Source organism: Ranitomeya variabilis, chromosome 2 (assembly GCF_051348905.1).
Source record: "Ranitomeya variabilis isolate aRanVar5 chromosome 2, aRanVar5.hap1, whole genome shotgun sequence".
NCBI classification, from domain to species: Eukaryota; Metazoa; Chordata; class Amphibia; order Anura; family Dendrobatidae; genus Ranitomeya; species Ranitomeya variabilis.
Window position 1 is genome coordinate 721,067,253 of NC_135233.1, and position 24,207 is coordinate 721,091,459.

At 42.3% G+C, this 24,207-nt stretch overlaps 1 protein-coding gene across 2 annotated transcripts in view; it reads left to right on the forward strand.

The window, feature by feature from the left end:
• DCBLD1 (discoidin, CUB and LCCL domain containing 1) overlaps positions 1-24,207 on the forward strand; it is a 66,742-nt gene that overhangs the window by 33,840 nt on the left and 8,695 nt on the right. The window contains exons 2-9 of one of the 2 annotated variants that reach the window (XM_077289524.1): positions 732-950; positions 9,740-9,877; positions 10,494-10,545; positions 11,697-11,769; positions 17,045-17,178; positions 19,044-19,084; positions 20,830-21,036; positions 22,154-22,278. In XM_077289524.1, the coding sequence (XP_077145639.1) occupies positions 732-950; positions 9,740-9,877; positions 10,494-10,545; positions 11,697-11,769; positions 17,045-17,178; positions 19,044-19,084; positions 20,830-21,036; positions 22,154-22,278 (989 nt within the window). The remainder of the gene's footprint in view (positions 1-731; positions 951-9,739; positions 9,878-10,493; positions 10,546-11,696; positions 11,770-17,044; positions 17,179-19,043; positions 19,085-20,829; positions 21,037-22,153; positions 22,279-24,207) is intronic. The other variant, XM_077289525.1, reaches the window with a different exon arrangement.

Consider the following 24,207-nt stretch of genomic DNA (forward strand, 5'->3'; position numbering starts at 1 on the left):
GTGTGAATCCGGCTTCTGCGTTACCACACTATGGTCTGTAACGATGTGTGTTCTAGAGAAAGGTGAAATGCGGCCAAGATTGTGAGATTACCAATTGTTAGGGACTGATTTTTGCAGCTTACATTTTTCCATAACACTGGGAACCATCAGCTTTAGCTTACTAACATATTGGTTGTAGGTGATGAGATAAGATACCTAAGAAAGTACCTGACTCTTTTCTGTTTTATTGTAAGCTGAGCACGGAGTAAACAAGAAAAATCCCAAGTGCTGGATAAACTGTATAAAACCCTTTTACTGGTTGTGAAGGGAAAGGGTGCTGTAACGACAGTGACAAGATGTGTGCAAATGCAGATGGTGGATCTACACTGCAATAATTGCAGCTGAAAATGGATCAGACACCTTGCCATAGTGTGAAGTATGGCAGATGCTCCTCCTCAGCACTGACCCTCATGAACCCCGTCCGCCTTTCATGTAGGGTGATAGGATCTTATGTCAAACAAGGGATGGAAATTCTTATACGATCAGACTATCCCCAGAAATAGTCTATCTAATGCCTTTGGTGTACACAATTTTGTCTAACCCTGCATTATTAAATGGCAGTTGTGTGATCTACTAGGCCAGAGCATAGTGGTTTCTTCTGTTACTACCAGGGTGAAATACATGTACTCTTCCGAATCTGGGTGTGAAGAGATAAGTGTAAGTATATTGATCGTCTTTCTTTGCGTTTACAGTAGGTGGATGTGGACATATCGTCAGTAATGAAGAAAGTGGAACGATAACATCGAAGAACTATCCTGGTACCTATCCAAACTACACCCAGTGTACAGTGACGATCCGAGTGCCCATGGGGAAGAGCCTGTATGTGAAGATGGCAGACCTGGATATAGAATCCCCAGACTGTGAATCTGCTTATCTTAAAATCTACAAGGGATCATCAGATGAGGAAGTTGGTGAGTTGACACAAAATGGGTTGTGCCACCTGTTTGTTTCACTGCCTGAGACAGATCCGGATGAAAGTAATCTCCTGACAGTCCACCTCATATATTATACAAGCGGCCTTATTATTTCCCTGGAAAGGGTTAAGAGGTGTAAATGATCTTGAAGTGTGATGCCCTGAATCACAAGTGATCCGTTCCTCCCTTGCTGACAGTAGAATACATCCGGTCTCTGTATAAAAATGAAGAGGACCTGGTTAGCATTGGGTATATACGATGGTGATTGCTGGTTGTCAGGAGAACCGATCACTTGCTGATCCTACCACTCAGTCCCCAGGGATCCTCCCGAGCTGTGCCTCCCAATTCCCACTGAAAGTTGCTGCCAGACTTTTTTTTGGGTGTCGTCTTTATTTCCTGTATTAGGCCAGAAACACAGTAGCGTATCACATCCGATGCGAAAGCATTGCATGCGGTATGCTAATGACACTGAGCTCCTGCTCTCATGCGAGCGTGATCCCAGTGTCTGCTCGCATCAGAGAACTGCAGCACAGCAGCGGAGGAGATGGAGAAATGAAGTTCTCCGTCTCCTCCATTGGGAATCGCACTGCACTCTGGTGATAATCCAAGTGCAGTGAGATGTTTCACATGCACCCACGGACTTATATGGGTGCAGGCAGGGTGGATTGATTTAAATCACGCCGATTTAAATCATGATTTAAATCACGATTTAAATCAAAAGATTTTTTTCTATTTAAATCGGATCGATTTAAATCATGATTTTAATCATGATTTAAATCACTGATTTAAATCAAAAGGTTTTTTTTAATATAAATCACGATTAAAATGAGAAGTGAGAGCAGTGCGCATGTGCGCCCATAGTTACACGGACGAAACTAGGGGCAACGATCTAACACCAGGGTGAGGGGGGGACCCCAAAGTAAGTAAAAATCTTTTTTGTTTTACTATATGGCAATAGGTAGGTGTTTAAAAGCAGCATGTCTTAATTGTATAAACTATTAATAGCCTCCACATTTTGTTCATACTGCCCCTTTAATTCCACACTTCTAGCTTGGTTTCACTTTTGGTTTAGTTTCTTTTTCCATTCAGTTGACATGCCCAAACTTGTTGGATAGTCAGCATCCTACAGAAACCTCTGGAAGAGCATGGCATTGTGAATGTTACACATATACAGCCTTTATTCTACTGAGTTAAACAACTCAGCTTTATCTCATGATGGAAGAACCTTTGGATGGTAAAATATTTTCCTCAAAAAGCAGTTTATTGAAAAAAATCCGATTTAAATCAAAAAAATCAGATTTTTTTGATTTTTTTAAAAAAACATTGATTTTTATCCACCCTGGGTGCAGGCCATCCGAACCGGCATGAGAACATAATCGCAGATGTGAGCTACCTCATAGGTTATTGTTCTGCCAAGTGCTATCCGATTTTTTTTTTTATCGGATTGTACTTGTCCGATTACATCGATCAGGCAGTTGTAACCTGTTGTCGTAAGAGATTTGAGGGGCATTCAAAGATGGCTGATGTACCTCTAATGTGTATGTTCTGCTTAAAGGGATGATGCCGCAATTTTTCTTTATTATTAAACATGATTGTTTATATAAACAATTATTTTTATTACAAAATTAAATGTTTTCACTTTATTTTTTTTATTATTATTTGCCACTCCAGCATTTGTCTTAATTTTTAGCGTTGGAGTGGTGTCACTAATGTAAGTCCCCTGCCCCCAGTAATCTTCTTACCTAGTGCCTCTCCGGTTCCACGCTGCCATCTTGTGATCGCAACTTCTGACTGACCGGAAGTCAGAGGTAACGGTCACAGGCTCTCAATACAAGTCTATGAGAGCCTCGTTCTGGCCTCGTTCTGGCTCGCATAGACTTGCATTGAGAAGTGACCTCTGGCCTGCCCAGCAAACACTGGAGCAATCCAGCAGATCACAAACTGCTAGAGACCTATCGGAGTGGCATCAATAACAGAAGAAGACGGCAGCTGGTAAGTGCAGGGAACTTAGAATAGTGGCACCTCTCCAGCTATGCAATAAAAAAAACCTCTGGAATGGTGCTTGACCTTGTTTTCACTAGTGAACCCTTTTATCACCCATCCACTGGATAGTGATAACTTGCTGATCTATGGGAGTCTGACCGCTGAGACCCGCACCAATCAAAAGAATGGAAAGTTTTTATCCTCAAAAGAGAACTTTAATTCCCTAGAATGGATTGGCAGTGTGAATGCCCAATCACCGCTCCATTTGTTCTCTATGGGCTGCCAGAGGTCAGCAGCCACTTAGAGAATGAATGGCGCAACGGTCAAGCATTCACACTTCAGCTCCATTCCAGTGGGAATAAAGGTGATCTTTTCTGCCGATCAGCAAAGTTTGGACCCCAGTGATCAATAAGTTATCGCTTATTTTGTGGATGGGTGATAACTTGTTTTCACTGGAGAACCCTAAAGGGTGGATTAACACTTCTTCTGCAATGTCCATTTTTTAACATTGGAGCATATAAGTTAGGAGAACTTCCCAACTTACGCCCTTGATGGACTCCTTCAATGTATGCCACTGTACTGTTATATGATGCCCTTAGGCTACTGAGAGCTATGGGTCACTTGGAAGCCTATAGAATAGTGTAGTCAACTATACAGGGTGGGGATGGAGAAGGTAGAACAAGATAATCAGGAAAACTGTCAGGTGATTGCATCTATTTAAAGTACGGTATATGTCGGAAGTTCTGGTTCATGTAGCAAAGGTTCACTGGAAGTTCTCCTTGGTTACTTACTGCAGATAGACCTTGCCGCCTGTATCAGTCCGCTATGTCTACTTGGCCTACTCTTGTTCAGTAAACTGTATGAGGGGATTACAGATTAATTATATGTTATCTCTCTTACAATTAATTACCAGTTAACAGGTTGTGTTGTGGAGCTTAAGGAGTCTGAGCATATGTCCGCTTACCCTTAGGTGACCTCTGTTTTCGGCTGTGCATTCCTCATGCTTTGTTCAGCCTGAGCTTCTACAAACAGCTGTTCATGTCAGAAGATATTAGCATAAGGGCACTGTTCTCCCACCTTCTAAATCGGCTCTACAATACAACCCCGCCTAGTGAGGGGTTTCAGGATAGACTAAGGAGCTCATGCACAATCTTACATGCAAAACATGAGTTTTATTAGACCAAGACACGGCCCTTCAAGTTCCACGGTTTACAATATTTTCAGCAATGACAACCAAGAGTGGGAGAACTTGACTACACAAACAAGGTTTATTGAACCGTTGATTCCGCACTTTTCCACATACGGACTGCTTCATCTAGTGACAGTCATCAGAGGAGGCTTAGGAGGTGACCGCTTCATATATTGGTTGCTGCCAACTACTATTTATTGGTGGGGATCCTTCAACTTCTGTTTCTTTCACTCTGCCGTCTCCTCCTTCTGTCCTCCTGAAGAAACCATTTGAACAATAACGATGACTGTCATGCGAGTTCCAGAGATTGGACCTAAAAAAGCATATAGACTTCATAAGATGACTGCAGTATTGGGTGATGCCCACAAACACTTCTGGCACTGTTCAGACAATTATTTTGGCTCTACTCCTGGCAAATGATTTATTAATGGGAATCTGTCGTGTTGAAAATGGTGTCTGATCTGCATATGTTATAGAGCAGGAGGAGCTGATCAGATTAATAAATATTTTTGGGGAAAAGTTACAGATTATCTTTCATTATATTCATTGAAATCCCTGGTGTTTGTATGCACAGAAGTCCAGTGGGTGGTCCTACTAAGTGATTGACATTCATTCCTGTATGACTGCATACAGAGGTCGCTGTCCATCACTGAGTAGCACCTCCCACTGGACTCGTACATATGGTTCAAAAACAAGGCCTGATACAGACTTTTAAAAAAGTTGGCAAATGATTTGCACAAGTGCACACTAGTCCCTCTCCTCCTGCTTCACCACCTGGGTGATTTTCACATACGCCATTTGTAAAAACTTCTTGTACTGAAAATTTGCAAAACAGAGGTTAATGACAAAAAATAAAGACTTTGCCCTCAAATTAATGAACCACATGTGACGCTTTGAAGTATGAGGCACAAAAAGCAGGAACAAAAGCCACAAGGCAAAAAAAGTGACTTAATAAAAAAAAGTTCTAAAATAGTGCAAATGACGAATCAGGGCCTATTCCACTTATTACAGGAGAAAACTGTACAGGGGAATCCACGTGTAATTTACACCTCAGTGTTACTCTGTGCCTCGTAGAGCCAAATACTCACATGTGTTTTTTATAAAGGTCACAGACACCAATGTCTGCATTTTTATTGCTGTCCCATTTTTGTGTCGTACCTATTATTGTGAGATGCTCCTGTTTGGGTTACAGTCATTCCTGGACAAATGATCGTTTCCTGTTATTTAGCCAACATGTGACGTAAAGAGTCAGGACAAAGGTATGATGGCATTAGAATATGTGCATTGCATTGTGTGCGCTCAGGGACGATAGGTCAGAACGGATGTTAGTCTGTTGTGGGCCTCTGGAAAAGGAAGCTGGAATAGTCTGCACATGTGCTATTACTGTCAATGATCTGCTCAACTTGAAAAACCTTTTTTGTAGCCAAAAATACTCGGATTTCTATTTTCTGTTGATGCAGAACATATAGATGGGCGCATGGCATCGAATTTCATTGTGTATAATCAAAGCCTTTTATGGCATTTTTATTCCTTGCAAATTTCTGAATAATCCTGTAAATCTCTTTATAGTGGGTGTTTAAAAGCGGTCTTCTCCTGACTTTTATGCCTGATACATCCATTCTGTAGCATCTCTTCTCATAACTCTGCATAGTTCTGTTACTCTTAGGAATGCATGATAAGATTACCATTCCCTTGTCAAAAGGGCGTGTTTTACTTTTTACACAGGCTGATACGGTCAGCCCTGATTGGACAGTGTCAGTGTGCAGGGCGAAATGGTAACGCCCACTTGTCAATTGGAAAAGTAACAGAGCAACAACCTAACGCACATCTCTAAGATGTCTTGATTCTGAAGTCTGCAGATTCTTGATTAAAATAGACATGTCAGGAGAGTAGGTAGAGCAGAAGCTGGGAAGTTTGCATCCCCTGGCCTTTCCTAACAATGATAGTCAACAATATGTAACCCTGAGGCTATGTGCACACGTCAGGATTTTGTCAGGATTTTTCATCAGGATTTGTAGCCAAAACCAGGAGTGGAACAATTAGAGGAAAAGTATAATAGAAACATGTGCACTCCTTCTGCATTTATCACCCACTCCTGGTTTTGGCTACAAAACCTGATGAAAAAGCCTGACAAAATCCTGACGTGTGCACATACCTTAAAGGCTAATTAAGGTCTGAAACCTTGGTCAATCTTATCTGAGCCCCCAAATCTCCCAAGGGTGCCCAAACTTTTGCATTGGCTCATTTTCTTTTTGTAATTTTTAAAATGGAAAAAAAAGCCTATTGAGTATCAGCTGATGGATTGTCTTGGTTGCCCTCCAGCCTGTTTTTTGCTTTCTTAGGGTACCGTCACACATTGAAATTTCCATCGCTACGACGGTACGATTCGTGACGTTCTAGCGATATCGTTACGATATCGCTGTGTCTGACACGCTACTGCGATCAGACACCCTGCTGAGAATCGTACGTCGTAGCAGATCGTTTGGAACTTTCTTTCGTCGCTTGATCACCCGCTGACATCGCTGGATCGTTGTGTGTGACAGCGATCCAGCGATGTCTTCGCTTGTAACCAGGGTAAACATCGGGTAACTAAGCGCAGGGCCGCGCTTAGTAACCCGATGTTTACCCTGGTTACCAGCGTAAACGTAAAAAAACAAACAGTACATACTCACCCGTCGGTGTCCTTCAGGTCCCTTGCCGTCTGCTTCCTGCTCTGAGTGCCGGCCGGAAAGTGAGAGCAGATCACAGCGGTGCTGCGCTCTGCTCTCACTGTACGGCTGCACTCAGAGCAGGAAGCAGACGGCAAGGGACCTGAAGGACACCGACGGGTGAGTATGTACTGTTTGTTTTTTTACGTTTACGCTGGCAACCAGGGTAAACATCGGGTTACTAAGCGCGGCCCTGCGCTTAGTTACCCGATGTTTACCCTGGTTACCCGGGGACTTCGGCATCGCTCCAGCGCCGTGATTGCAACGTGTGACCGCAGTCTACGACGCTGGAGCGATGATTATACGACGCTGCGACGTCACGAATCGTGCCGTCGCAGCGATGAAAATTTCAATGTGTGACGGTACCCTAAATAGCAGGATAAATGGGATCATATTTACCGTATGTGCTTTTTCTATTTGTATATGTTATTTCTTTCACTAGCACCCTGAGTGTGGGGGGATCTTTGTTCTGGCAGGCAGGTATACAGACCCTGCATGTCTCCCATCCCCCGGGCTCTGATTAAAGGTGCTAATTGTGTTTTCCTGGAAGGGAAGGGTAGCAGTGCTCAGGGAGAGGGTCTGAAGAGCAGCCTGCTGAGCAGGGGATAGATAAGGACAGTCCTGGTCACAGTGCCCTTTATCAGTCTGACACTGAGTGCCCTAATCCTCAGTGCAGGTCTGTAGATTATGCCTGACACTTCCATTACTATTCTGTGCAATGATGACTGTTCATCATCTATCTAATGGATTGCTAGAGACATGTCGTGGTCTGGCCTCTCACCTGGACCATATTTTTTATATCCATCAGTAATGACTGATGGAGAAAATCCAAAGGAGAGATAAATGGGCTTGTCACTTCTCTTTACTTGAGAAAAAGTGTATTTGTTTGACAGTACTATAAGTGCTGACCAGTGGGGTGCATGTAGCTTTACCTAGGGAGACACATTCACATACAGTAGCTATGCATTAGGGGGAAGCTACTGCTGTAAGGACTCCTTTATTTTAGTTTGAAAAAACTGACCGTCACATCCAAACATAGACTAAGTGTGAACAGGTGCTGAACCTAGAGTCACCAACTCATATACAGTCAAGCAAATAAGGCAGCACACTGCAGCGCTGAAACATGCAAACATGAAACATGAAAATTGAACTGCATTTTACTGCACTAGAAATATGAAAAATGAGAGCGTTTAGCGCATAAAAATGGCCAATTTTATGTGTACCTGGTAGCCACTTTACAGCATCTCTCTTATACCAGGTCCTACGCTTTCCTTTCCTCGCTGAGAATAAACATCTCCATCTGAATGGGTACCTATGAAAACCTCTTCTTAGACTAACATTCTCTCTCTCTGTGGAGGGGTAATGGACCTGCTGCAATTAAAACACCTGTGACTAGGAGGCGGAGTGCTCGGTCAGAAGGCGAAATAATACATTTGAAAAAACTGACCGTCACATCCAAACATAGACTAAGTGTGAACAGGTGCTGAACCTAGAGTCACCAACTCTTATACAGTCAAGCAAAAAAGGCAGCGCACTGCAGCGCTGAAACATGCAAACATGAAACATGAAAATTTAACTGCATTACTGCACTAGAAATATGAAAAATGAGAGCGTTTAGCGCATAAAAAAGTGTACCTGGTAGCCACCCTACCCCTGACCCTAACCACAACTCTAACCGTAACCCTACCACAACCCTAACCCCCATACCACAACCCTAACCCCCATACCACAACCCTAACTCCCACACTATAACCCTAACTCCCACACCACAACCCTAACTCCCACACCACAACCGTAGCCCCAACCCTAACCCTAATGGAAAAATGGAAATAAATACATTTTTTTTATTTTATTATTTTTACCTAAGGGGGTGATAAAGGGGGGTTTGATTTACTATTTTTTTTTTAATTTTGATCACCGTGATGGGGTCTATCACAGTGGTCAAAATGAACCAATAGGAGAAATCTATTGTTGCCAGGTGGCAGATCTCGGCAGGCGCACTGCGCATGCACCCGCCATTTTCTTCCCAGAAGAAGATGCTGGAGGGATTGGGGGACACCGGAAGTACCGGGTTGGCTCGAGGGAAACAATTTCTCTCTCCTCTGATGTGCTAGATCATATGAGATTAGGAGAAATAAATAGGAAGTTGGACTTTTTTTTTTTTTTTTGCGTTTGCAGTTATTCGGTGAATAACTGATCGCAAAACTGGGAATGGTGAAAATTTTCAGACGCTGGGGGGACACTGTAACCTTATTACTCAGCACTGTTAAAAAGCGGCGCTGAGGAATAAGTACTCTTAACTGCTGCTCCTAAAAGGCGTATTCGCGGTCGTTAAGAGGTTAAGGTTAAAAGAAGACACAAGTTCTATTGACTTTATTAGGAACATGCAGTCTGGCATCTAGGGCACAAGCTACTGATGGGCAAAAAAATCCATCTTACCACGTGTAGCTCCAATCCAGTCCGGAGCACGGAAGGTGTCTCTGCCAAGGCGCAACAGCAATGAAGAATAATCCAGCTTCTCAGATGTAAAATCTTCAGTTATTGGTAAGTACGGTACATGAAATCATGATAACCTACATATAAACTTCATGTTAGAAACTGATGCGTTTCTGGTGCTTTATCATGATTAAGTATGCTTTACGCACCAGAAATGTGTCTGTGTTTCAAACACGTAGTTTCTATGGATGTTTTTATTTTTATATACCTGAAGATTTTTCTTCCGTGAAACTGGATAATTCTTCATTCAAGCCTCTAATCCCCAAACACTCAGTGAGCGGTTTTAACCTATTCTAAATAACACGTTATAGATGGGTAAATGTATCATCAGCTGCATCCTTCTTCTTTGGGATTTTTCGCCAAATAAATATATATAAACATATCTTTTTTTTTTATTATTATTATTTTAGCGAGCTATTGTGGGAACCAGAATACTGCACCTAAAGAGCTTTACCTGGACACCAATGAAGTCAGGATGCGCTTTGAGAGCGGACTCCATGTGTCTGGACGGGGATTTTTAATCAACTTTGCCAGCAGCGATCACCCAGGTATTGATAGTTACCCAATTGTAGCTTGTGTATAAATTAGTAAAAATATATACGGTAGGACAATTGATGCTCACAGTGGAAGTAGCATAAACTAGCAACCATGCAACCCCCACATGTACTTATGCTGGCTAACAGATGTAAATCATTCAGCTGCGGCGATAAAAACTAAATCTCCGAGCACTAAAAAATACTCGGAGGCCACCCGAGCTTGCTGGGGAAATCTCGAGTAACGAGTATACTCGCTCATCACTAATGATGGCCAATTGCAGGTAGCTGGTCGACACCCAGCGTGAGATACCGCGGGTGCAGAGAGTGGGTGTTGCCTTGATGACACAATATTGCTGAAGGTTTAGTGGGTGCAGGTTTTGACGCAGAAATAAACAGGTTTTTGTTTCGACCAGTCTATTGTAGAGTAGATGTGAATATCATCTTATGTTTATTGATATTCTAGTAATAGTACACTGGAAACAGTTAACTATATGCAGGCATAAGATTTCCCCCAATATGATGAGCGTTATTTGGTAATGATTATCACTAATTGGTAAACCATTATACTGCTATCCTCTTCTATATGAATGTAAGTAATTTTTATTTTTTGTTTGTTCTTCAAAAACAGATTTAATCACATGCTTGTCCCGATCCAACCATTTTAAGGAGACTGAATACAGGTAACATTTCATATCTTTTCTGGTTGATGCTTTTGCATAAGACATTAGGAACAGTCATATACCATAATACCTGGGCTACATTCACACATCCGTTGGACAACGTTGTATGCTGTATGTTTTTAAATGGCCAGCACATGGACCCATAGGGTTTCATTGAGCGATCCAGATATAAATAGATCCATGTGTTCAGTCCTGGAGGCTGTGGAGGATGTTCTATTCTCATCTGTTTTGCGGATCAGACTCTGCCACTACAGGGAATCTGTCAGTCACTGGGACGTATGTAAGCTATTAATATGGGCATACAGGTGATAGAATGGTTAAACTAGTCCTACCTGTATGCCTCATAGCTGCAGTCTTGTTGTTGAGAAATCTTATTTTATCTCTGTATGCTAATGATTCCTTCATGGCTCCGTGGCGTGTGCTGCCTGGATTAACTCTCTGCCTCTTGTCTCCATTATCATACCTCCCCCATCAGCGGCACAGTGCCCTGTGACGTGTAATGGGGGCAATAGCGCCATTATTCAGTACCTATTCTGCCTTCTATGGGCATTCGTTTCAGCATTCTTCTGCTCAGGCGCCGGCGTGCGCAGCGATAAGGTACTATTTCTACTGTCTACTTCTTTGCATAGTTAGGAACCATACAGTTTCTGATGCCCGTCACCCATGTATGCCTGGTGGAGAGAGCACCTTATTGCCACGCACACCAGAGCTCACTGCAACATAAGTACTGTAGCAGTGACCCGCCAATGCCCAGAGACGGGCGGAATAGGTACTGTATAATCGCACTATTGCAGGGTGCTGGATTCCAGGGACACCATTACGCATCACAGGGCACTGTGCCGCTGATGGGGGAGGTATGATAATGAAGACAGAAGGCAGGGATTTATTCCAGACAGCACACGCCCCGGAGCCTGGAAGAAATCATTAGCATACAGAAATAAAATAAGATTTCTCAATAACAAGACCGCAGCTATGAGGCATACAGGTAGGACTAGTTTAACATTTCTATCACCTGTATGCCCATATTAATAGGTTTATATACTTCCCAGGGGTGACCGATTCCCTTAAAGGTCTATGGAATCTGTTACAGACAGATGACTAACAGAAGACATCTTTTGTGCTTCATCCATTTTTCGCTTATCTATTTTCAGCAGGTTCTGTCCAGTTGGCTGTAGAGATGTGGAAGGGGATATATCAGGGGATGTACACGAAGGATATAGAGATGTAAGTATTCATGTACACTTATTGTCTTAGATTTTAGCTTAAATTCCAATGTATTGATGACATCCCAGGAAATTACTTTTTCCTTTATTCATTTGTATATCCAGAATAAATAAACATTGGGATAAAACATGACTATATTGTGATTTGATCGATAGATAGATGGATGGATGGATATATTTTACCTTCTTTTCAGTCCATTCTGTTTCCTGTTCCTGGTAGATGGTGAGAGTGCCATAATTAAGTGGTGAGATATATGTGAAACTCCTCATGTCAAGGTCAGGTGGCTGCAGTAAAATACGAACTCAAAGTCAATAGATTTAATGAAAAGCTTGCAAGCACCCACCCGCCTTGCTGGTGCAGTCACCACCCAACCACATGAAGGAAGCAGAGATTAGTGACCTCTAAGATCTCACCTCTGTGTCACATACTGATTGCTTGGTGTGTCCCAGAAGTCCTTTGAAGATCCTCACCTGACTCAGGAAACAAAACAAGAAGCCAGCAGATTGCCACGCCTGACAATTATATATGACAGTGATCAAAATGACATTAGAGAGCTGGGTGCTCTCCGCGTCCATTAATGGGACTGTCTGCTTTCCCAACAATGGGTGACTGATCATTCCTAGTTTCTGTAGTTATATATAGACATTCATGACATTGTTGTCTTGGTTTTCTATCTTCACGTAGGTGAACAAGGAAAACATGAGAGCCCCATCATTTGAGCAAGTAATCATCAGTACCATTCATCAAGAATTTGGTTCAGTAATGATTACGAGTCAGTCATAAGACTAAAACATGACTTTAGCAGTCACACATGTATTTCCCTATTTATTAGAAATGGGACCTGGGGCCTAAATTCCACATATAACTGGTTTGTCTACATAATAACATTTTCAGTAAGACTTGGATATGAATAGAAGACATTCTCGGTGTGCATTTTTGCATTTTACCAGGGATTACTAGCTTGTGAAAGCTTGTTTCCTTCATTTAAAACCTAGTTGCAAAGACAAAGAGACTTGTATTGACATCTTTGAGTTGCTAAAGTATGTTCTTGACCTCGACCTTTCTCTGTGCTTTAGAAAACACTGGTCATGTAGATCCTTATTTTGTGTAACTTATCATGATCTCATGGTATGTTATCAGTGGTTTTACATAGGACATCTGAGAAACCTGGTCAGAACAGTGGCTCGGTATCTAGTTCTGTTAGCCTTCTGTTGTATGGTTTTTGGACTCAACGGATGACTAGCGGTAACATCTGCATGTCATTTTGTTACGGCCCACCGATTAAGAGTTAAAGGCTCAGTTTATCTATAGACATACATTTAATCTTAAAAAAAGTGCATTGACCCTACACAATTCTGGCCTTAAACAACTGCTGATTGGCTACATTTGCCAATCATTGCTCGTTTAGACAGTCTGACCGCGCTTCTATAGACACAGAACAATTGTTAATTTGATAGGCTACATCGGCACAATAATTGTCTTGTCATTGATTGGCAGCACATCCTTTCTAGTAGAAAAGGATGTTGCCAACAATAAGCTAAAGTACAACAGAAGGAGGGGATATCAAGTTTTTTTTTTTAAAACATTACATTAGTCATTTTTTGCTGGTCGCTAATTTGTACTATAGTAAAGAGCTGTAATCACATCTTCGGGTCATCAATGGAAACAGTTGACAAGGTTTCTGTCAGGTTGGTATAAAGAAACAAACCATACTTGCTCACCATCCCCAGGTCCAGAACTGACTATCCACCACTGCTCTCGGTGTATGCATTGACTACAGCACTGATGGCCACATAGAAGCCAATCATTGAGCTCAGCAGCTTTGCCGGTGTGGATGGAAGGTCCCCATTAGAGCTGATGAGAGCACTGATTGGCTGCCGCACTCTTGATGTGACGTCAGCTCCGCAGCCAATGACAGACACCGGAGGTTGCGGCAGAGACTCGCTGGTGGAACCGGGGAAGGTGAGTACAGAGCGGTTTGTTACTTTGTTTATAGTAACCTACAACTGGGGACCAACTTTATTGGAAGAGAAAAACCCCTATAACTCAGTAGTGACACAAATGAATAATTTGATTACTGTACATTTTATGATAATCGACTAGAGTAACCGGTGTGCAGACATTGATCCAGATGGAATAGCTGAAAGGTTTCGGCAGGATTACATAAAGGTGCATTTACCCAATAGATAATTGGCCAATGCCCGATTTATTTACCAGTGTAGACATGCCAGCTATCGCCTGATGGGCAATGCTCATTCATTGGGTGAATGGATTGTTTCTGATATCAATGAAACCCCCTTGTTATCAGTGCCACATTGCCCCATGACCGGGCTTGTGTTGCGAACAACATGATGCTGTATGGGGTCAGAACGTTCATATTGGCATGTGTTTGTCAGCCCATGCAACAGGCCAGTAAACGGGCGCCGAACGTCTTGTGTATAGTGAAACAGCGCTAGTTTATTCTGCATTTACGTCCCCAAATCAGTACAAAGTAGTTTAACCAACTTCTTATTCAAAGTTACTCAACTTTCATATAAATGTATTTTCTTTGTAAAATGCTGCACAGATGGGCTTCACGTCCTGCATGTTGTTGCATATTAGCCAGTTCTGCTTTTATGCTTGTGGTCACTATTACCCGAATTCTCCACTCTTACCAGGCAGATTACTTGGATTTTCCTATTCCGAGTTGGTTCCCATATTTGTGGATTCAGGCAAGCCCTGACTAAAGTCGCCAGCATCCATTCCTAATATACATATTGCTGGAGACAAGAATGATTTTGAGTTGTGTTCCAAAATAGATTCCCATATGCTTGATGGGTTTAATGTGCTGACAATAATATATTCAGCTCATTCAGCTTTGAGCCGCATCAGTGGTTAAGCGAGCCGTCCATCTGCAGCTAGAGCCCAGCGCTGTACATGCCTGGTGTCTGCACATCCCCGGACAGGCAGACAGACTGGCCCTGTGAGAAAATCCAGTTCATCTTCTCTACAGACAGATATGGTTGGATAGTAGCACCTGACAGAGGTCAGAGATCCCCAACAACAATCACATTCCGGCACAATATCCTGAGGGTGATGGACAGGCACGTCCAGTAATTCAGGTGCACAAGGTTGTTTCTTTCCCAGTTCCACAATAGAAGCACAGTACTATATCATACTGTAATGGCCATTAAAGCTGCGCTCTATTGTTTCCAATTATGTGTGATTACGCGGATTGTACCATTACTTGTCCGATAGATTTCATGAAGTAGTATCTACTTTGGATTGTGGCAGTAGAGCCCGGTTCTCAGCCTTTTTATATAGGTTTTCTCTATGTCTCTGGCTGCTTTTACAATACTCTAAATATAAAAATCTTAGAGACAATATAAAAGACTTACAGCAGGTTAGTTTTACTTCCCTTGTATTGGGTATTATCACAAGTTCTGATAGACCTATTATGAGGCCTGGCGACACTATATGTGGACAAAGACAACAACGAGGGATCTGACCAGAGAACAGATCTTAACTTTGCCACCTTGGTAGAGTGTTTCCATCACTATATATACTGTATACCAGAGGTGTCAAACTGCATTCCTCGAGGGCCGCCAACAGGTCATGTTTTCAGGATTTCCTTAGCATTCCACAAGGTGCTGGAATCATTCTGTGCAGGTGATGAAATTATCACCTGTGCAATACAAGGAAATCCTGAAAACATGACCTGTTGGCGGCCCTCGAGGAATGCAGATTGACACATCTGCTGTATACAACACTGACAGCTGAGCAGCTGCCTATTTGCTTCCATTCTGTTGTACACAGCTAGGGTCAAACAACCAAAAAGTGGCACGGAGTTAAATTGCGCAAAATTTCACACAAAATTATGCTTTATTTTTCCAAACTCTTTCTAAATGTAACAGCAGTAAGATTGAAAAATTAAAACCCCACCACCACACGGTTACACAATAGGTCGCTGTTGGACGAGAGATTGTTCATCTGACAGCTACCGTATTTCTCCGGAGTCTTCCATGCACACAAAGGTTCAGCTCAGCCAAGCATTCCTGTCCTCTCTTGAGAGCCCCTGATGGACTGGTGGTAGCTCATCTCCTGGAGAACAAAAGGATTGACCGTTGGAAAGCTGACATGCCGTATCCTACTCTTCCCCAACAACATTCTTCAGTACACATTTGACTGTCAGACAATCTCAATTGGTTTGTTTGGCCAGCGTTGGTCTATTGTGTAAGTCAAGATGTCAGGAGGCCCACTTACATTACACACTTAAGGTAGTCTTCCAGATCAGCTATAAATGGGTTCTTTGGCTGACCTGTATTTCAGTCTGGCTAGTGGTGTCTCCACGGAGTTCATTCTAGATGATCTTGTTTAGCCTTGTGGTCTTAAAGATAACCTGTCGCCAGGTCAAAATTGGCCTGTTTTTGTTCTCATTTCATTCCCACTTCTCTGAATATTCTGTTTTTCATTTCTTTTAAACCCACCATACAGTTCCAGAGACCTGGTCCTCTTTATTTAGTGGTAATTGGTAGTTTTTACCAAAGGGGCATGTCTCACAGGGTAATACTGCCAGTCAGCCCAAAGACACGCCCCAGAGAATCATGAGAGCCATGCCCCCTTGTATAGACCTGAAAAATTAGAAGTAAATAAAACGGGCCAAATGTTTTGAGGCATATGGAGGATTTAAGGGAAAATAAAATGAGAACAAAAACTGGCCACACTTGACCTTGTGAAATTTCCTCTTTAAGGTAGCCATAGGCATAAGATAGCTTTTGGGTCAACTGACTTTAATTCAATTAGTTCAGTGACTTTAAAGGGGTTTTCTGTTTTCAGAAAATCCTGGTCCCCAGGCACAGTTTGCTTTAAGAAAAACAAACTGTGCTTTACCCGACATCTCCACTTCTGCACCTAATCCTACTGGTTGGTAACTGCGGATGGCTTTTCTGAGCACAGAGAACCTTTTTATGACTTTGCAACTGTGTTTTTAGGCCAATAAGCAGTGCTGTGCTCCTAAAATAATAAATTGGGTACAGTAGTGAAGCTCCTCCTCCAGGGCTGTGGAGTTGGGAGTCAGAGGTTTGGCTTACCGACTCCACAGCCCCGCCAATACGCTAGGCATCGTGCTGTATTTCTGTGAAATTAATGAGTGTAGGTTTTTATATAAACATTATTTTATGACAAAAATTATGGTAATGCTGAAAATCCCTTGCAACATTTTCCCTGGTTTCTCCCTTAGAATTAATAGCCCACTATGTTACAAATGACGAGTATTTTTTATTTTTTAATGTTGCAGACTTCGTTACTTTGCAAAGCAGCGATTCATGCTGGCGTTATTGCGGACGAACTTGGGGGTCAAATTCATCTCACTCATTACAAAGGTGCAAGTCGATACAGCGGGGTACAGGCGAATGGAATCCTCTCAAAAGAGTAAGTTTGAGTCAAACACGGCCTTTTTGTGCATATTCAGCGGTTGTACAGTATATAGTAATGTATTGGAAAGTGACTTGGTCTTCTCTATAGAACTTCATAAACTCCCTGTATAAAAAGACAAAGCATGTAACCAGTGTCAAAAGTAGAAAGTGCATCTAGAAATACTTGTAAAAATAACATTAGAGACGCCCAAAACAATTGTATAGGAAAGCACTTCATTTCCCAGATCTGTACATCAGGCCAGTTGGACAGAACTGCAGATATTTTGACCTGTATGAAAGCTGTTCTCAGAGCTGGATATACCCCAGTCTTTGTTTTCGATGAATTTCCATGGCGTGGTTATGTGCAGCAAGTCTGATAGTGTGAGCTGGAATGATACAGCAAAGTTCTGAATGGCCTCCTTACTGTGCGTCCCTGACCTTGTCCCTCCGACTAAAGTAATTAGCAGTCCCCTTCTAGTGTGTGGGCTCACCATAGTGTTCTCTTTCATAGACCTAGAATGGCCATTGTTAGGGGTTAAATGCTCAAGCGTTTTCTCAATGAAGGGAGGTAAATGGAGTTCAAATGCCAAAGGCAGTGCCGCTGTTCTGTCGTCACAGGCTACAATTCCAGCTATTCCCCTGTGTGTGGACTCTTGGAGTCACGTTTACGGTGTTTATGGACCTACATTTTTCCAGTTTCAGTGCATTAGTCACCAACTGATGTGTGTCTTGTGTTGTCACAGTTCGCGAATACTTCATTATTGCCACATTGTACTATGGTAAAGGTCGTGTGCCGCTAGCAGGTGGTAAAGAGCAGATGTGTAGTGGCTTCTACTTTAAGGGCAGCCATACACCTTAGGCCTGATTCACACAGCCCATGATTGCTATTCATCAGTGTTTTAGATGGGCGTTTCATCAGTGTTTTTTGTCTGTCAGTTTTTGCCATACGCGGACTACAGGCTGATGCCATTTGTGTGCTGTCTGATTTTCACAGACCCATACACTTATTGAACCATGACTTGGAACAAAATCACTCATGGAACTGTGTTTTTTGCAGACCACATAGTCTTCAGAAAACATGATTCAGAAAACATGAACATGTGAACAGCCCCATAGACTGTAGTGGGTAGATGTTCTATCCGTGAAAAACACTGATACAACTAGTACGTGACTCGTGGATGGCTGACTGAGGCCTTGGATGTCTGTAAGCCAACTGCTCAGTAGGCCAATGGTTCTCACCCCCCAATCCACTCATACACTCATACACACACGTGCCCATCTCACGCTTGTGTGTTCTCTAGAGGTAGGGTGGAGAAATCCGCTGCCAAACGCTCCTGGAATAAGGGATTGGCCACTTTTATGTCCAACGTTTCCAAGTCTTCATTTGCCATCAGCGGACCCTGCCATATACATGTCCTGCTGATATCACAGCAGATGCCACAGTGTAGCATAAAGCCGTACACTGGTCAATGCAGCGTTCACATAAAAACTTGTCTCTGTATGCTATTTTGGTGCAAAATGAGCTTCCTTTAGCCTGACACTTGACTGGAGAGCGTATTGCTATGACCCCAATCCCCAAAGACGCTGACTTGGGAACAGCTGTTGAATCGCCACAAGATGACATTTTAAATGCTACTCTTCTAAAGAGTGAATAAACATGACAATGATCCATGACACGGCGAGGACTCTACACAAACATACACCGGGTGAAGGCCTCTGACAGGAAAGAAAAGCCTTGTTCAGTGATCATCTGTCATCTGTGGTGCAGGCACAGATAGGAGCAGCACTTTGTACCTCTCCGATAATGAGATTACCCGCCTCTGAAAGAATGCTTTGTCTCCTGCTACTAATCACTTCTCTCCTTTGTGTTTTTTCTTACAGCGGCTCACTTTCTGATCGGAGATTTGTGTTTAACAGTCTTGGTAAGAATAATTTACAGTAAACGTCTGTGTGTGTGTCCTCGTGAGTGAACTAGAATACGTTGGTATACAGAGGAGTTCATGGTCAACTCAATGACTGCAAGGTGCCCAGGTCCTTGTAAAACAAGCCCAAAACCTCATCCTTTCAGCACATTGTTTGACAGTTGATATGAGGCATTTCTTCTGGTATGCTGTTTTTGGGTTTCACCAAACATGGTGCAGGGCATTATGGCCAAAAATACTCACTTGAGTCTCGTCTGTCCAAAAGGCATTATTACAGAAGTTTTGTGGTTTGTTTAGATTAAACTTTGCAAGTTATAATGTTCTTTTTAGAAAGAATGGGCTTTCTCCTGGCAACCATTTTGAACAAGCCATACTTGTTCAGTTTTTTCTAATTGTCCTGTCATGAACATTAACATGCTATTTGAGGCCTTTAGAGTGTGAGCTGTAGCTCTTAGTTTTTTGTTTCTTTTGCAATTTGTCTGAGCATTACACAGACTGACTTTGCAGTGACTTTGCTGGGATAACCGCTCCTGAGAAGATTGTCATCCGTCTTGTATGTTTTCCACTTGTCTTTCTGTCTGTAGAATGATGTATTCCTAATTGTTTTGAAATTTCCTTATAACCCTTCACAGATGGATGGGCAGCAATAATTGCTTCTCTAAGATCATTGCTGATGTCTTTCCATCTTGGTATTGTGTTAACACACACCTGACTACTGCTGTTGTGGCGGTAGTCACATTTAGGGCATGTGGTTAGCAGCACTTGCCTACTACTTACCCACCTTATTATGGAAGTAGAAAAGGTGTAATTAGTTTTTTGCTTATTTTTATATTAAATAATGACAGTGTAATTTATCATGTGTTATTCTGCATCTGAGGGTATATCTACATACCTGTAGGGCCCCAAAGACCAGATTTTTCTATATAGATAGATAGTCATATATTCATAGATACATATGTATATGTAATACTGCACATAACTGTATGCATGACATGTATGTCTATGGATATGCCTGTCCTGCATATAATTTGCCATTATGCATTACATGATCACAGCATTACATTATCATATATGTGATAATGTGTGCAAACTGTAAAGCGCTGCGGAATATGTAGCGCTATATAAAAGTGAAGATTATTATTATTATCATGCATCAGTTCAGTAATTAGTATTGTCTGGCAGAAGATATTGAAGGACTTTCAGAAATCAGGCACCCGGGGTCATAATAGATCTGCAGCTGCTGTGTAAAATATGTAGCTTGTTGAGGCAATGTGTGAAGGTTACACAAATTCCACATTCTGAGTCTGCCTTCAGGGCGGCTCCTTCTGATGTGCCGTACTAGAGCCATCCTGACTTTGCTGCTTTATGTCTATAATATGTGCTGGTGAGTTTTGCCAGCACTGGTTAGGTCTGAAGCATACACCCAAAACATAATGTGTAGGAATGATCCGGTACTGTTTTGTGTCGGTAGGTTAGAAGTGACCAAATAACCATACCACACTTAGCTAGCTTAAATATGTTACGGCGTTTTGTAGAGATAACTTTTCCTATCAGTCATCCTTGGGTACCTCCACGAGATTAGCTCCATTTTCTATTTCTGGGGTCATTTATTGCTGTGTCTGGAGATCAGGCTTCATGCCAGTGTTTTTTTTCCACACTGCTTAGGCCACAAGTGAAGGCCATTCATGATCCAAAGAACAAGAGCTGGCTTTATTTTATTAACCTTCACTTGTTGTTCCATTAAGATTGCAGCTCTTCGCTCACTGGAGGACGTGAAACAGACACATTTTCAGCTACCTCGTCCTGGGAGTGGAGCAGTGAGACTGGTGAAAGGACACAATGGTCTCCTGAAAAGGCACAGCTCAACAGTCCAGGTGTCTCTTGGGCATCCAGTCATCAGTCTGTCCGTGAATGGCTGGAAATTGATTTAGGAGACAAAAGGAAAATTACTGGTAAGCTCCATCACGGTTTCACAAAGCCAAGGCGATTCTGCTGCATCACTCTTTTCCATAGACAGAGCCTAGCCTAAAGGGTCCCATACACGTTAGATGGCCGACTAGCTAATGTCTATGACCCTACCCTGACTGATATCAGTTTGATCTCCCGATCCTTTGCTTTCTCTGGAGGCATGCCATCACAAGTGGTTCTAACAACAGTTTCCGCCTCTCTCCCTATAGAAAACACAGGAATAAAGTTACAAATGTAGCACATTTGTATCCTTTTATTCCTCAATCAGATTTTAAGGGATTCTCTGGCCATCTTCATAGACATGAAAGGCGACTTAGCAGATCTCCTGACATGGTTTCTTATTGTTTTGTGTTCCCCATTCAATAACAATCGTGGAGTAACATTTCTGAGAACTGTGCGTTGTGGCATTCCAATTACGGTATTACTCCTGAGAATGTATGAAGAAATTGGCCCAAGAGCTCTCCTGTAATTTTATAGGAAATGCAAGTACTATTAACACACAACAATTTTCAAGGCTTTTTTCTTAGAAATCTGCATTGTGCCCTTTCTGCTAAAAATGTGTTGCATAACAAAGTCCCCTTAGGGCTAGCTCACACTGGTGTATAACATGGACGAGCACAATCTGATTTATCAGATGGCACTCGGCCCAGTGTTAGGGTATGTGCACACATTGCAGATTTTGCTGCAGATTCACAGCAGTTTTCCCAGAGTTTACAGCACCATGTACACCTATGGAAACAAAATCCGCAGTGCACATGCTGATGAAAAAGACGCGCGGAAACGTAGCGTCGTTTATTCTGCAGCATGTCAATTCTTTGTGCGGATTCCGCAGCGGTTTACACCTGCTCCATAATAGGAATCCGCAGGTGTAAAACCACAGGTGGAATCCACACAAAATCCGCAAAAAAACTGCGGTAAATCCGCAATGATTACACAGCGTGGATTACCTGCAGATTTACCAAAATCAGTCCGGAAAAATCCGCACTACTTTCCGCAACGTGTGCACGTGGCCTTAGACTATGGGGTAGTACAGATCTGCCATTTTGTTTCTCATGCCAGTAAGATATTAACTCTTCAGAAACTTTCACTGTTTTTTCCCAGGTATTGTAACTTCAGGATCCACATTACCCAACTTTAACTTCTATGTGACATCTTATATCATCAACTACAAAAGGGATGGATCCAAGTGGAGGACGTATAAGGGAGCACTGAGCAGTGAAGAAAAGGTGAATCCTCTTTCCTTTCTTCTTATCTGTGCACACTTATTCCTGCTCTACCCTAATCTTGCCTTTTTAATTTCTGACAGGCGTTGAACCACCATAATCTATATATTTAAATTATGTTTTGACCATTTTTCAATTTACTTCTGTTAAAGAGAATGCATGGTTATACATGTATTTGTTTTCTCAGAACCCCATCTTGACTGAAAAAAAGCAGAAATGTAGAAATTTTTGCAAATTTAGAAAAATTGAAATATCACATGGTCATAAGTATTCAGACCCTTTGCTCAGACACTTATATTTGTCACATGCTGTCCATTTCCTTGTGATCCTCCTTGAGATGGTTCTACTCCTTCATTGGAGTCCAGCTGTTAATTAAACTGATAGGACTTGATTTGGAAAGGCACACACCTGTCTATATAAGAGCTCACAGTGCATGTCAGACCAAATGAGAAACATGAGGTCAAGGGAACTGGCCAAGGAGCTCAGAGACAGATCTGGCCAACATTACAGCAGAATATCTGCAGTACTCAAGCCAAACTGAGCAATCGTAGGAGAAGAGGCTTGGTGAGAGAGGTAAAGAACAATCCCAAGATCACTGTGGCTGAGCTCCAGAGATGCAGTAGGGAGATGGGAGAAAGTTCCACAAAGTCAACTATCACTGCAGCCCTCCACCAGTCAGGCCTTTATGGCAGAGTGGCCCGATGGAAGCCTCTCCTCAGTTGAAGATATATGAAAGCCGCATAGAGTTTGCTAAAAAAACACATGAAGGACTCCCAGACTATGAGCAATAAGATTATCTCGTTTGATGAGAAGAAGATAGACCTTTTTGGTGATAATTCTAAGCGGTATGTGTGGAGAAACCAGGCACTGCTCATCACCTGCCCAATACAATACCAACAGTGAAACATGGTGGTGGCAGCATCATGCTATGGGGATGTTTTTCAGCAGCAGGGACGGGATGACTGGTTGTCATTGAAAGAAACATGAATGCTGCCAAGTACAGAGATATCCTGGATGTAAACCCCTTCCAGAGTGCTCTGGACCTCAGACTTGGCCGAAGGTTCACCTTCCAACAAGACAATGACCCTAAGCACACAGCTAAAATAACAAAGGAGCGGCTTCAGAACAACTCTGTGACCATTCTTGACTGACCCAGCCAGAGCCTTGACCTAAACCCAATTGAGCATCTCTGGAGAGACCTGAAAATGGCTGTCCACCAACGTTCACCATCCAACCTGACAGAACTGGAGAGGATCTGCAAGGAAGAATGGCAGAGGATCCCCAAATCCAGGTGTGAACAACTTGTTGCATCATTCCCAAGAAGACTCATGGCTGTACTAGCTCAAAAGAGGGCTTCTACTAAATACTGAGCAAAGGGTCTGAATACTTATGACCATGTGATATTTCAGTTTTTCTTTTTTAATAAACTCGCAAAAAATTCTACATTTCTGTTTTTTTTCAGTCAAGATGGGGAACAGAGTGTACATTAATGAGAAAAAAAATGAACTTTTTTGAATTTACCAGATGGCTGCAATGAAACAAACAGTGAAACATTTAAAGGGGTCTGAATACTTTCTGTACCCACTGTATGTGATTTGCATACATGCTGTCACATGTATACTAGATGGGCGCAGTCTCGAATGCAAGTATGTTGAGCAAGACCAGACACGTCTAGTTGGAATGTGGCTTGGAAGTATGTAAATCGCATACTTGCTGTCACATGATCATCCACTTCCAGCATTGGAGAATCCTCAAAACGTGCAGTGTGCGCGATGTGAGGATTCACAAGTCTGCAGTCACATAGCGTGACTACAGAATTGTTGCCTAAGGCCGGACAACCCCTTTAAGGTGCCAATCAATATTGATCTTTCTGTAGCTCTGGCCAGTCTAGCTTTCCAATTTGTGAGGCTTACAGAATGTTACGTCTTTCTA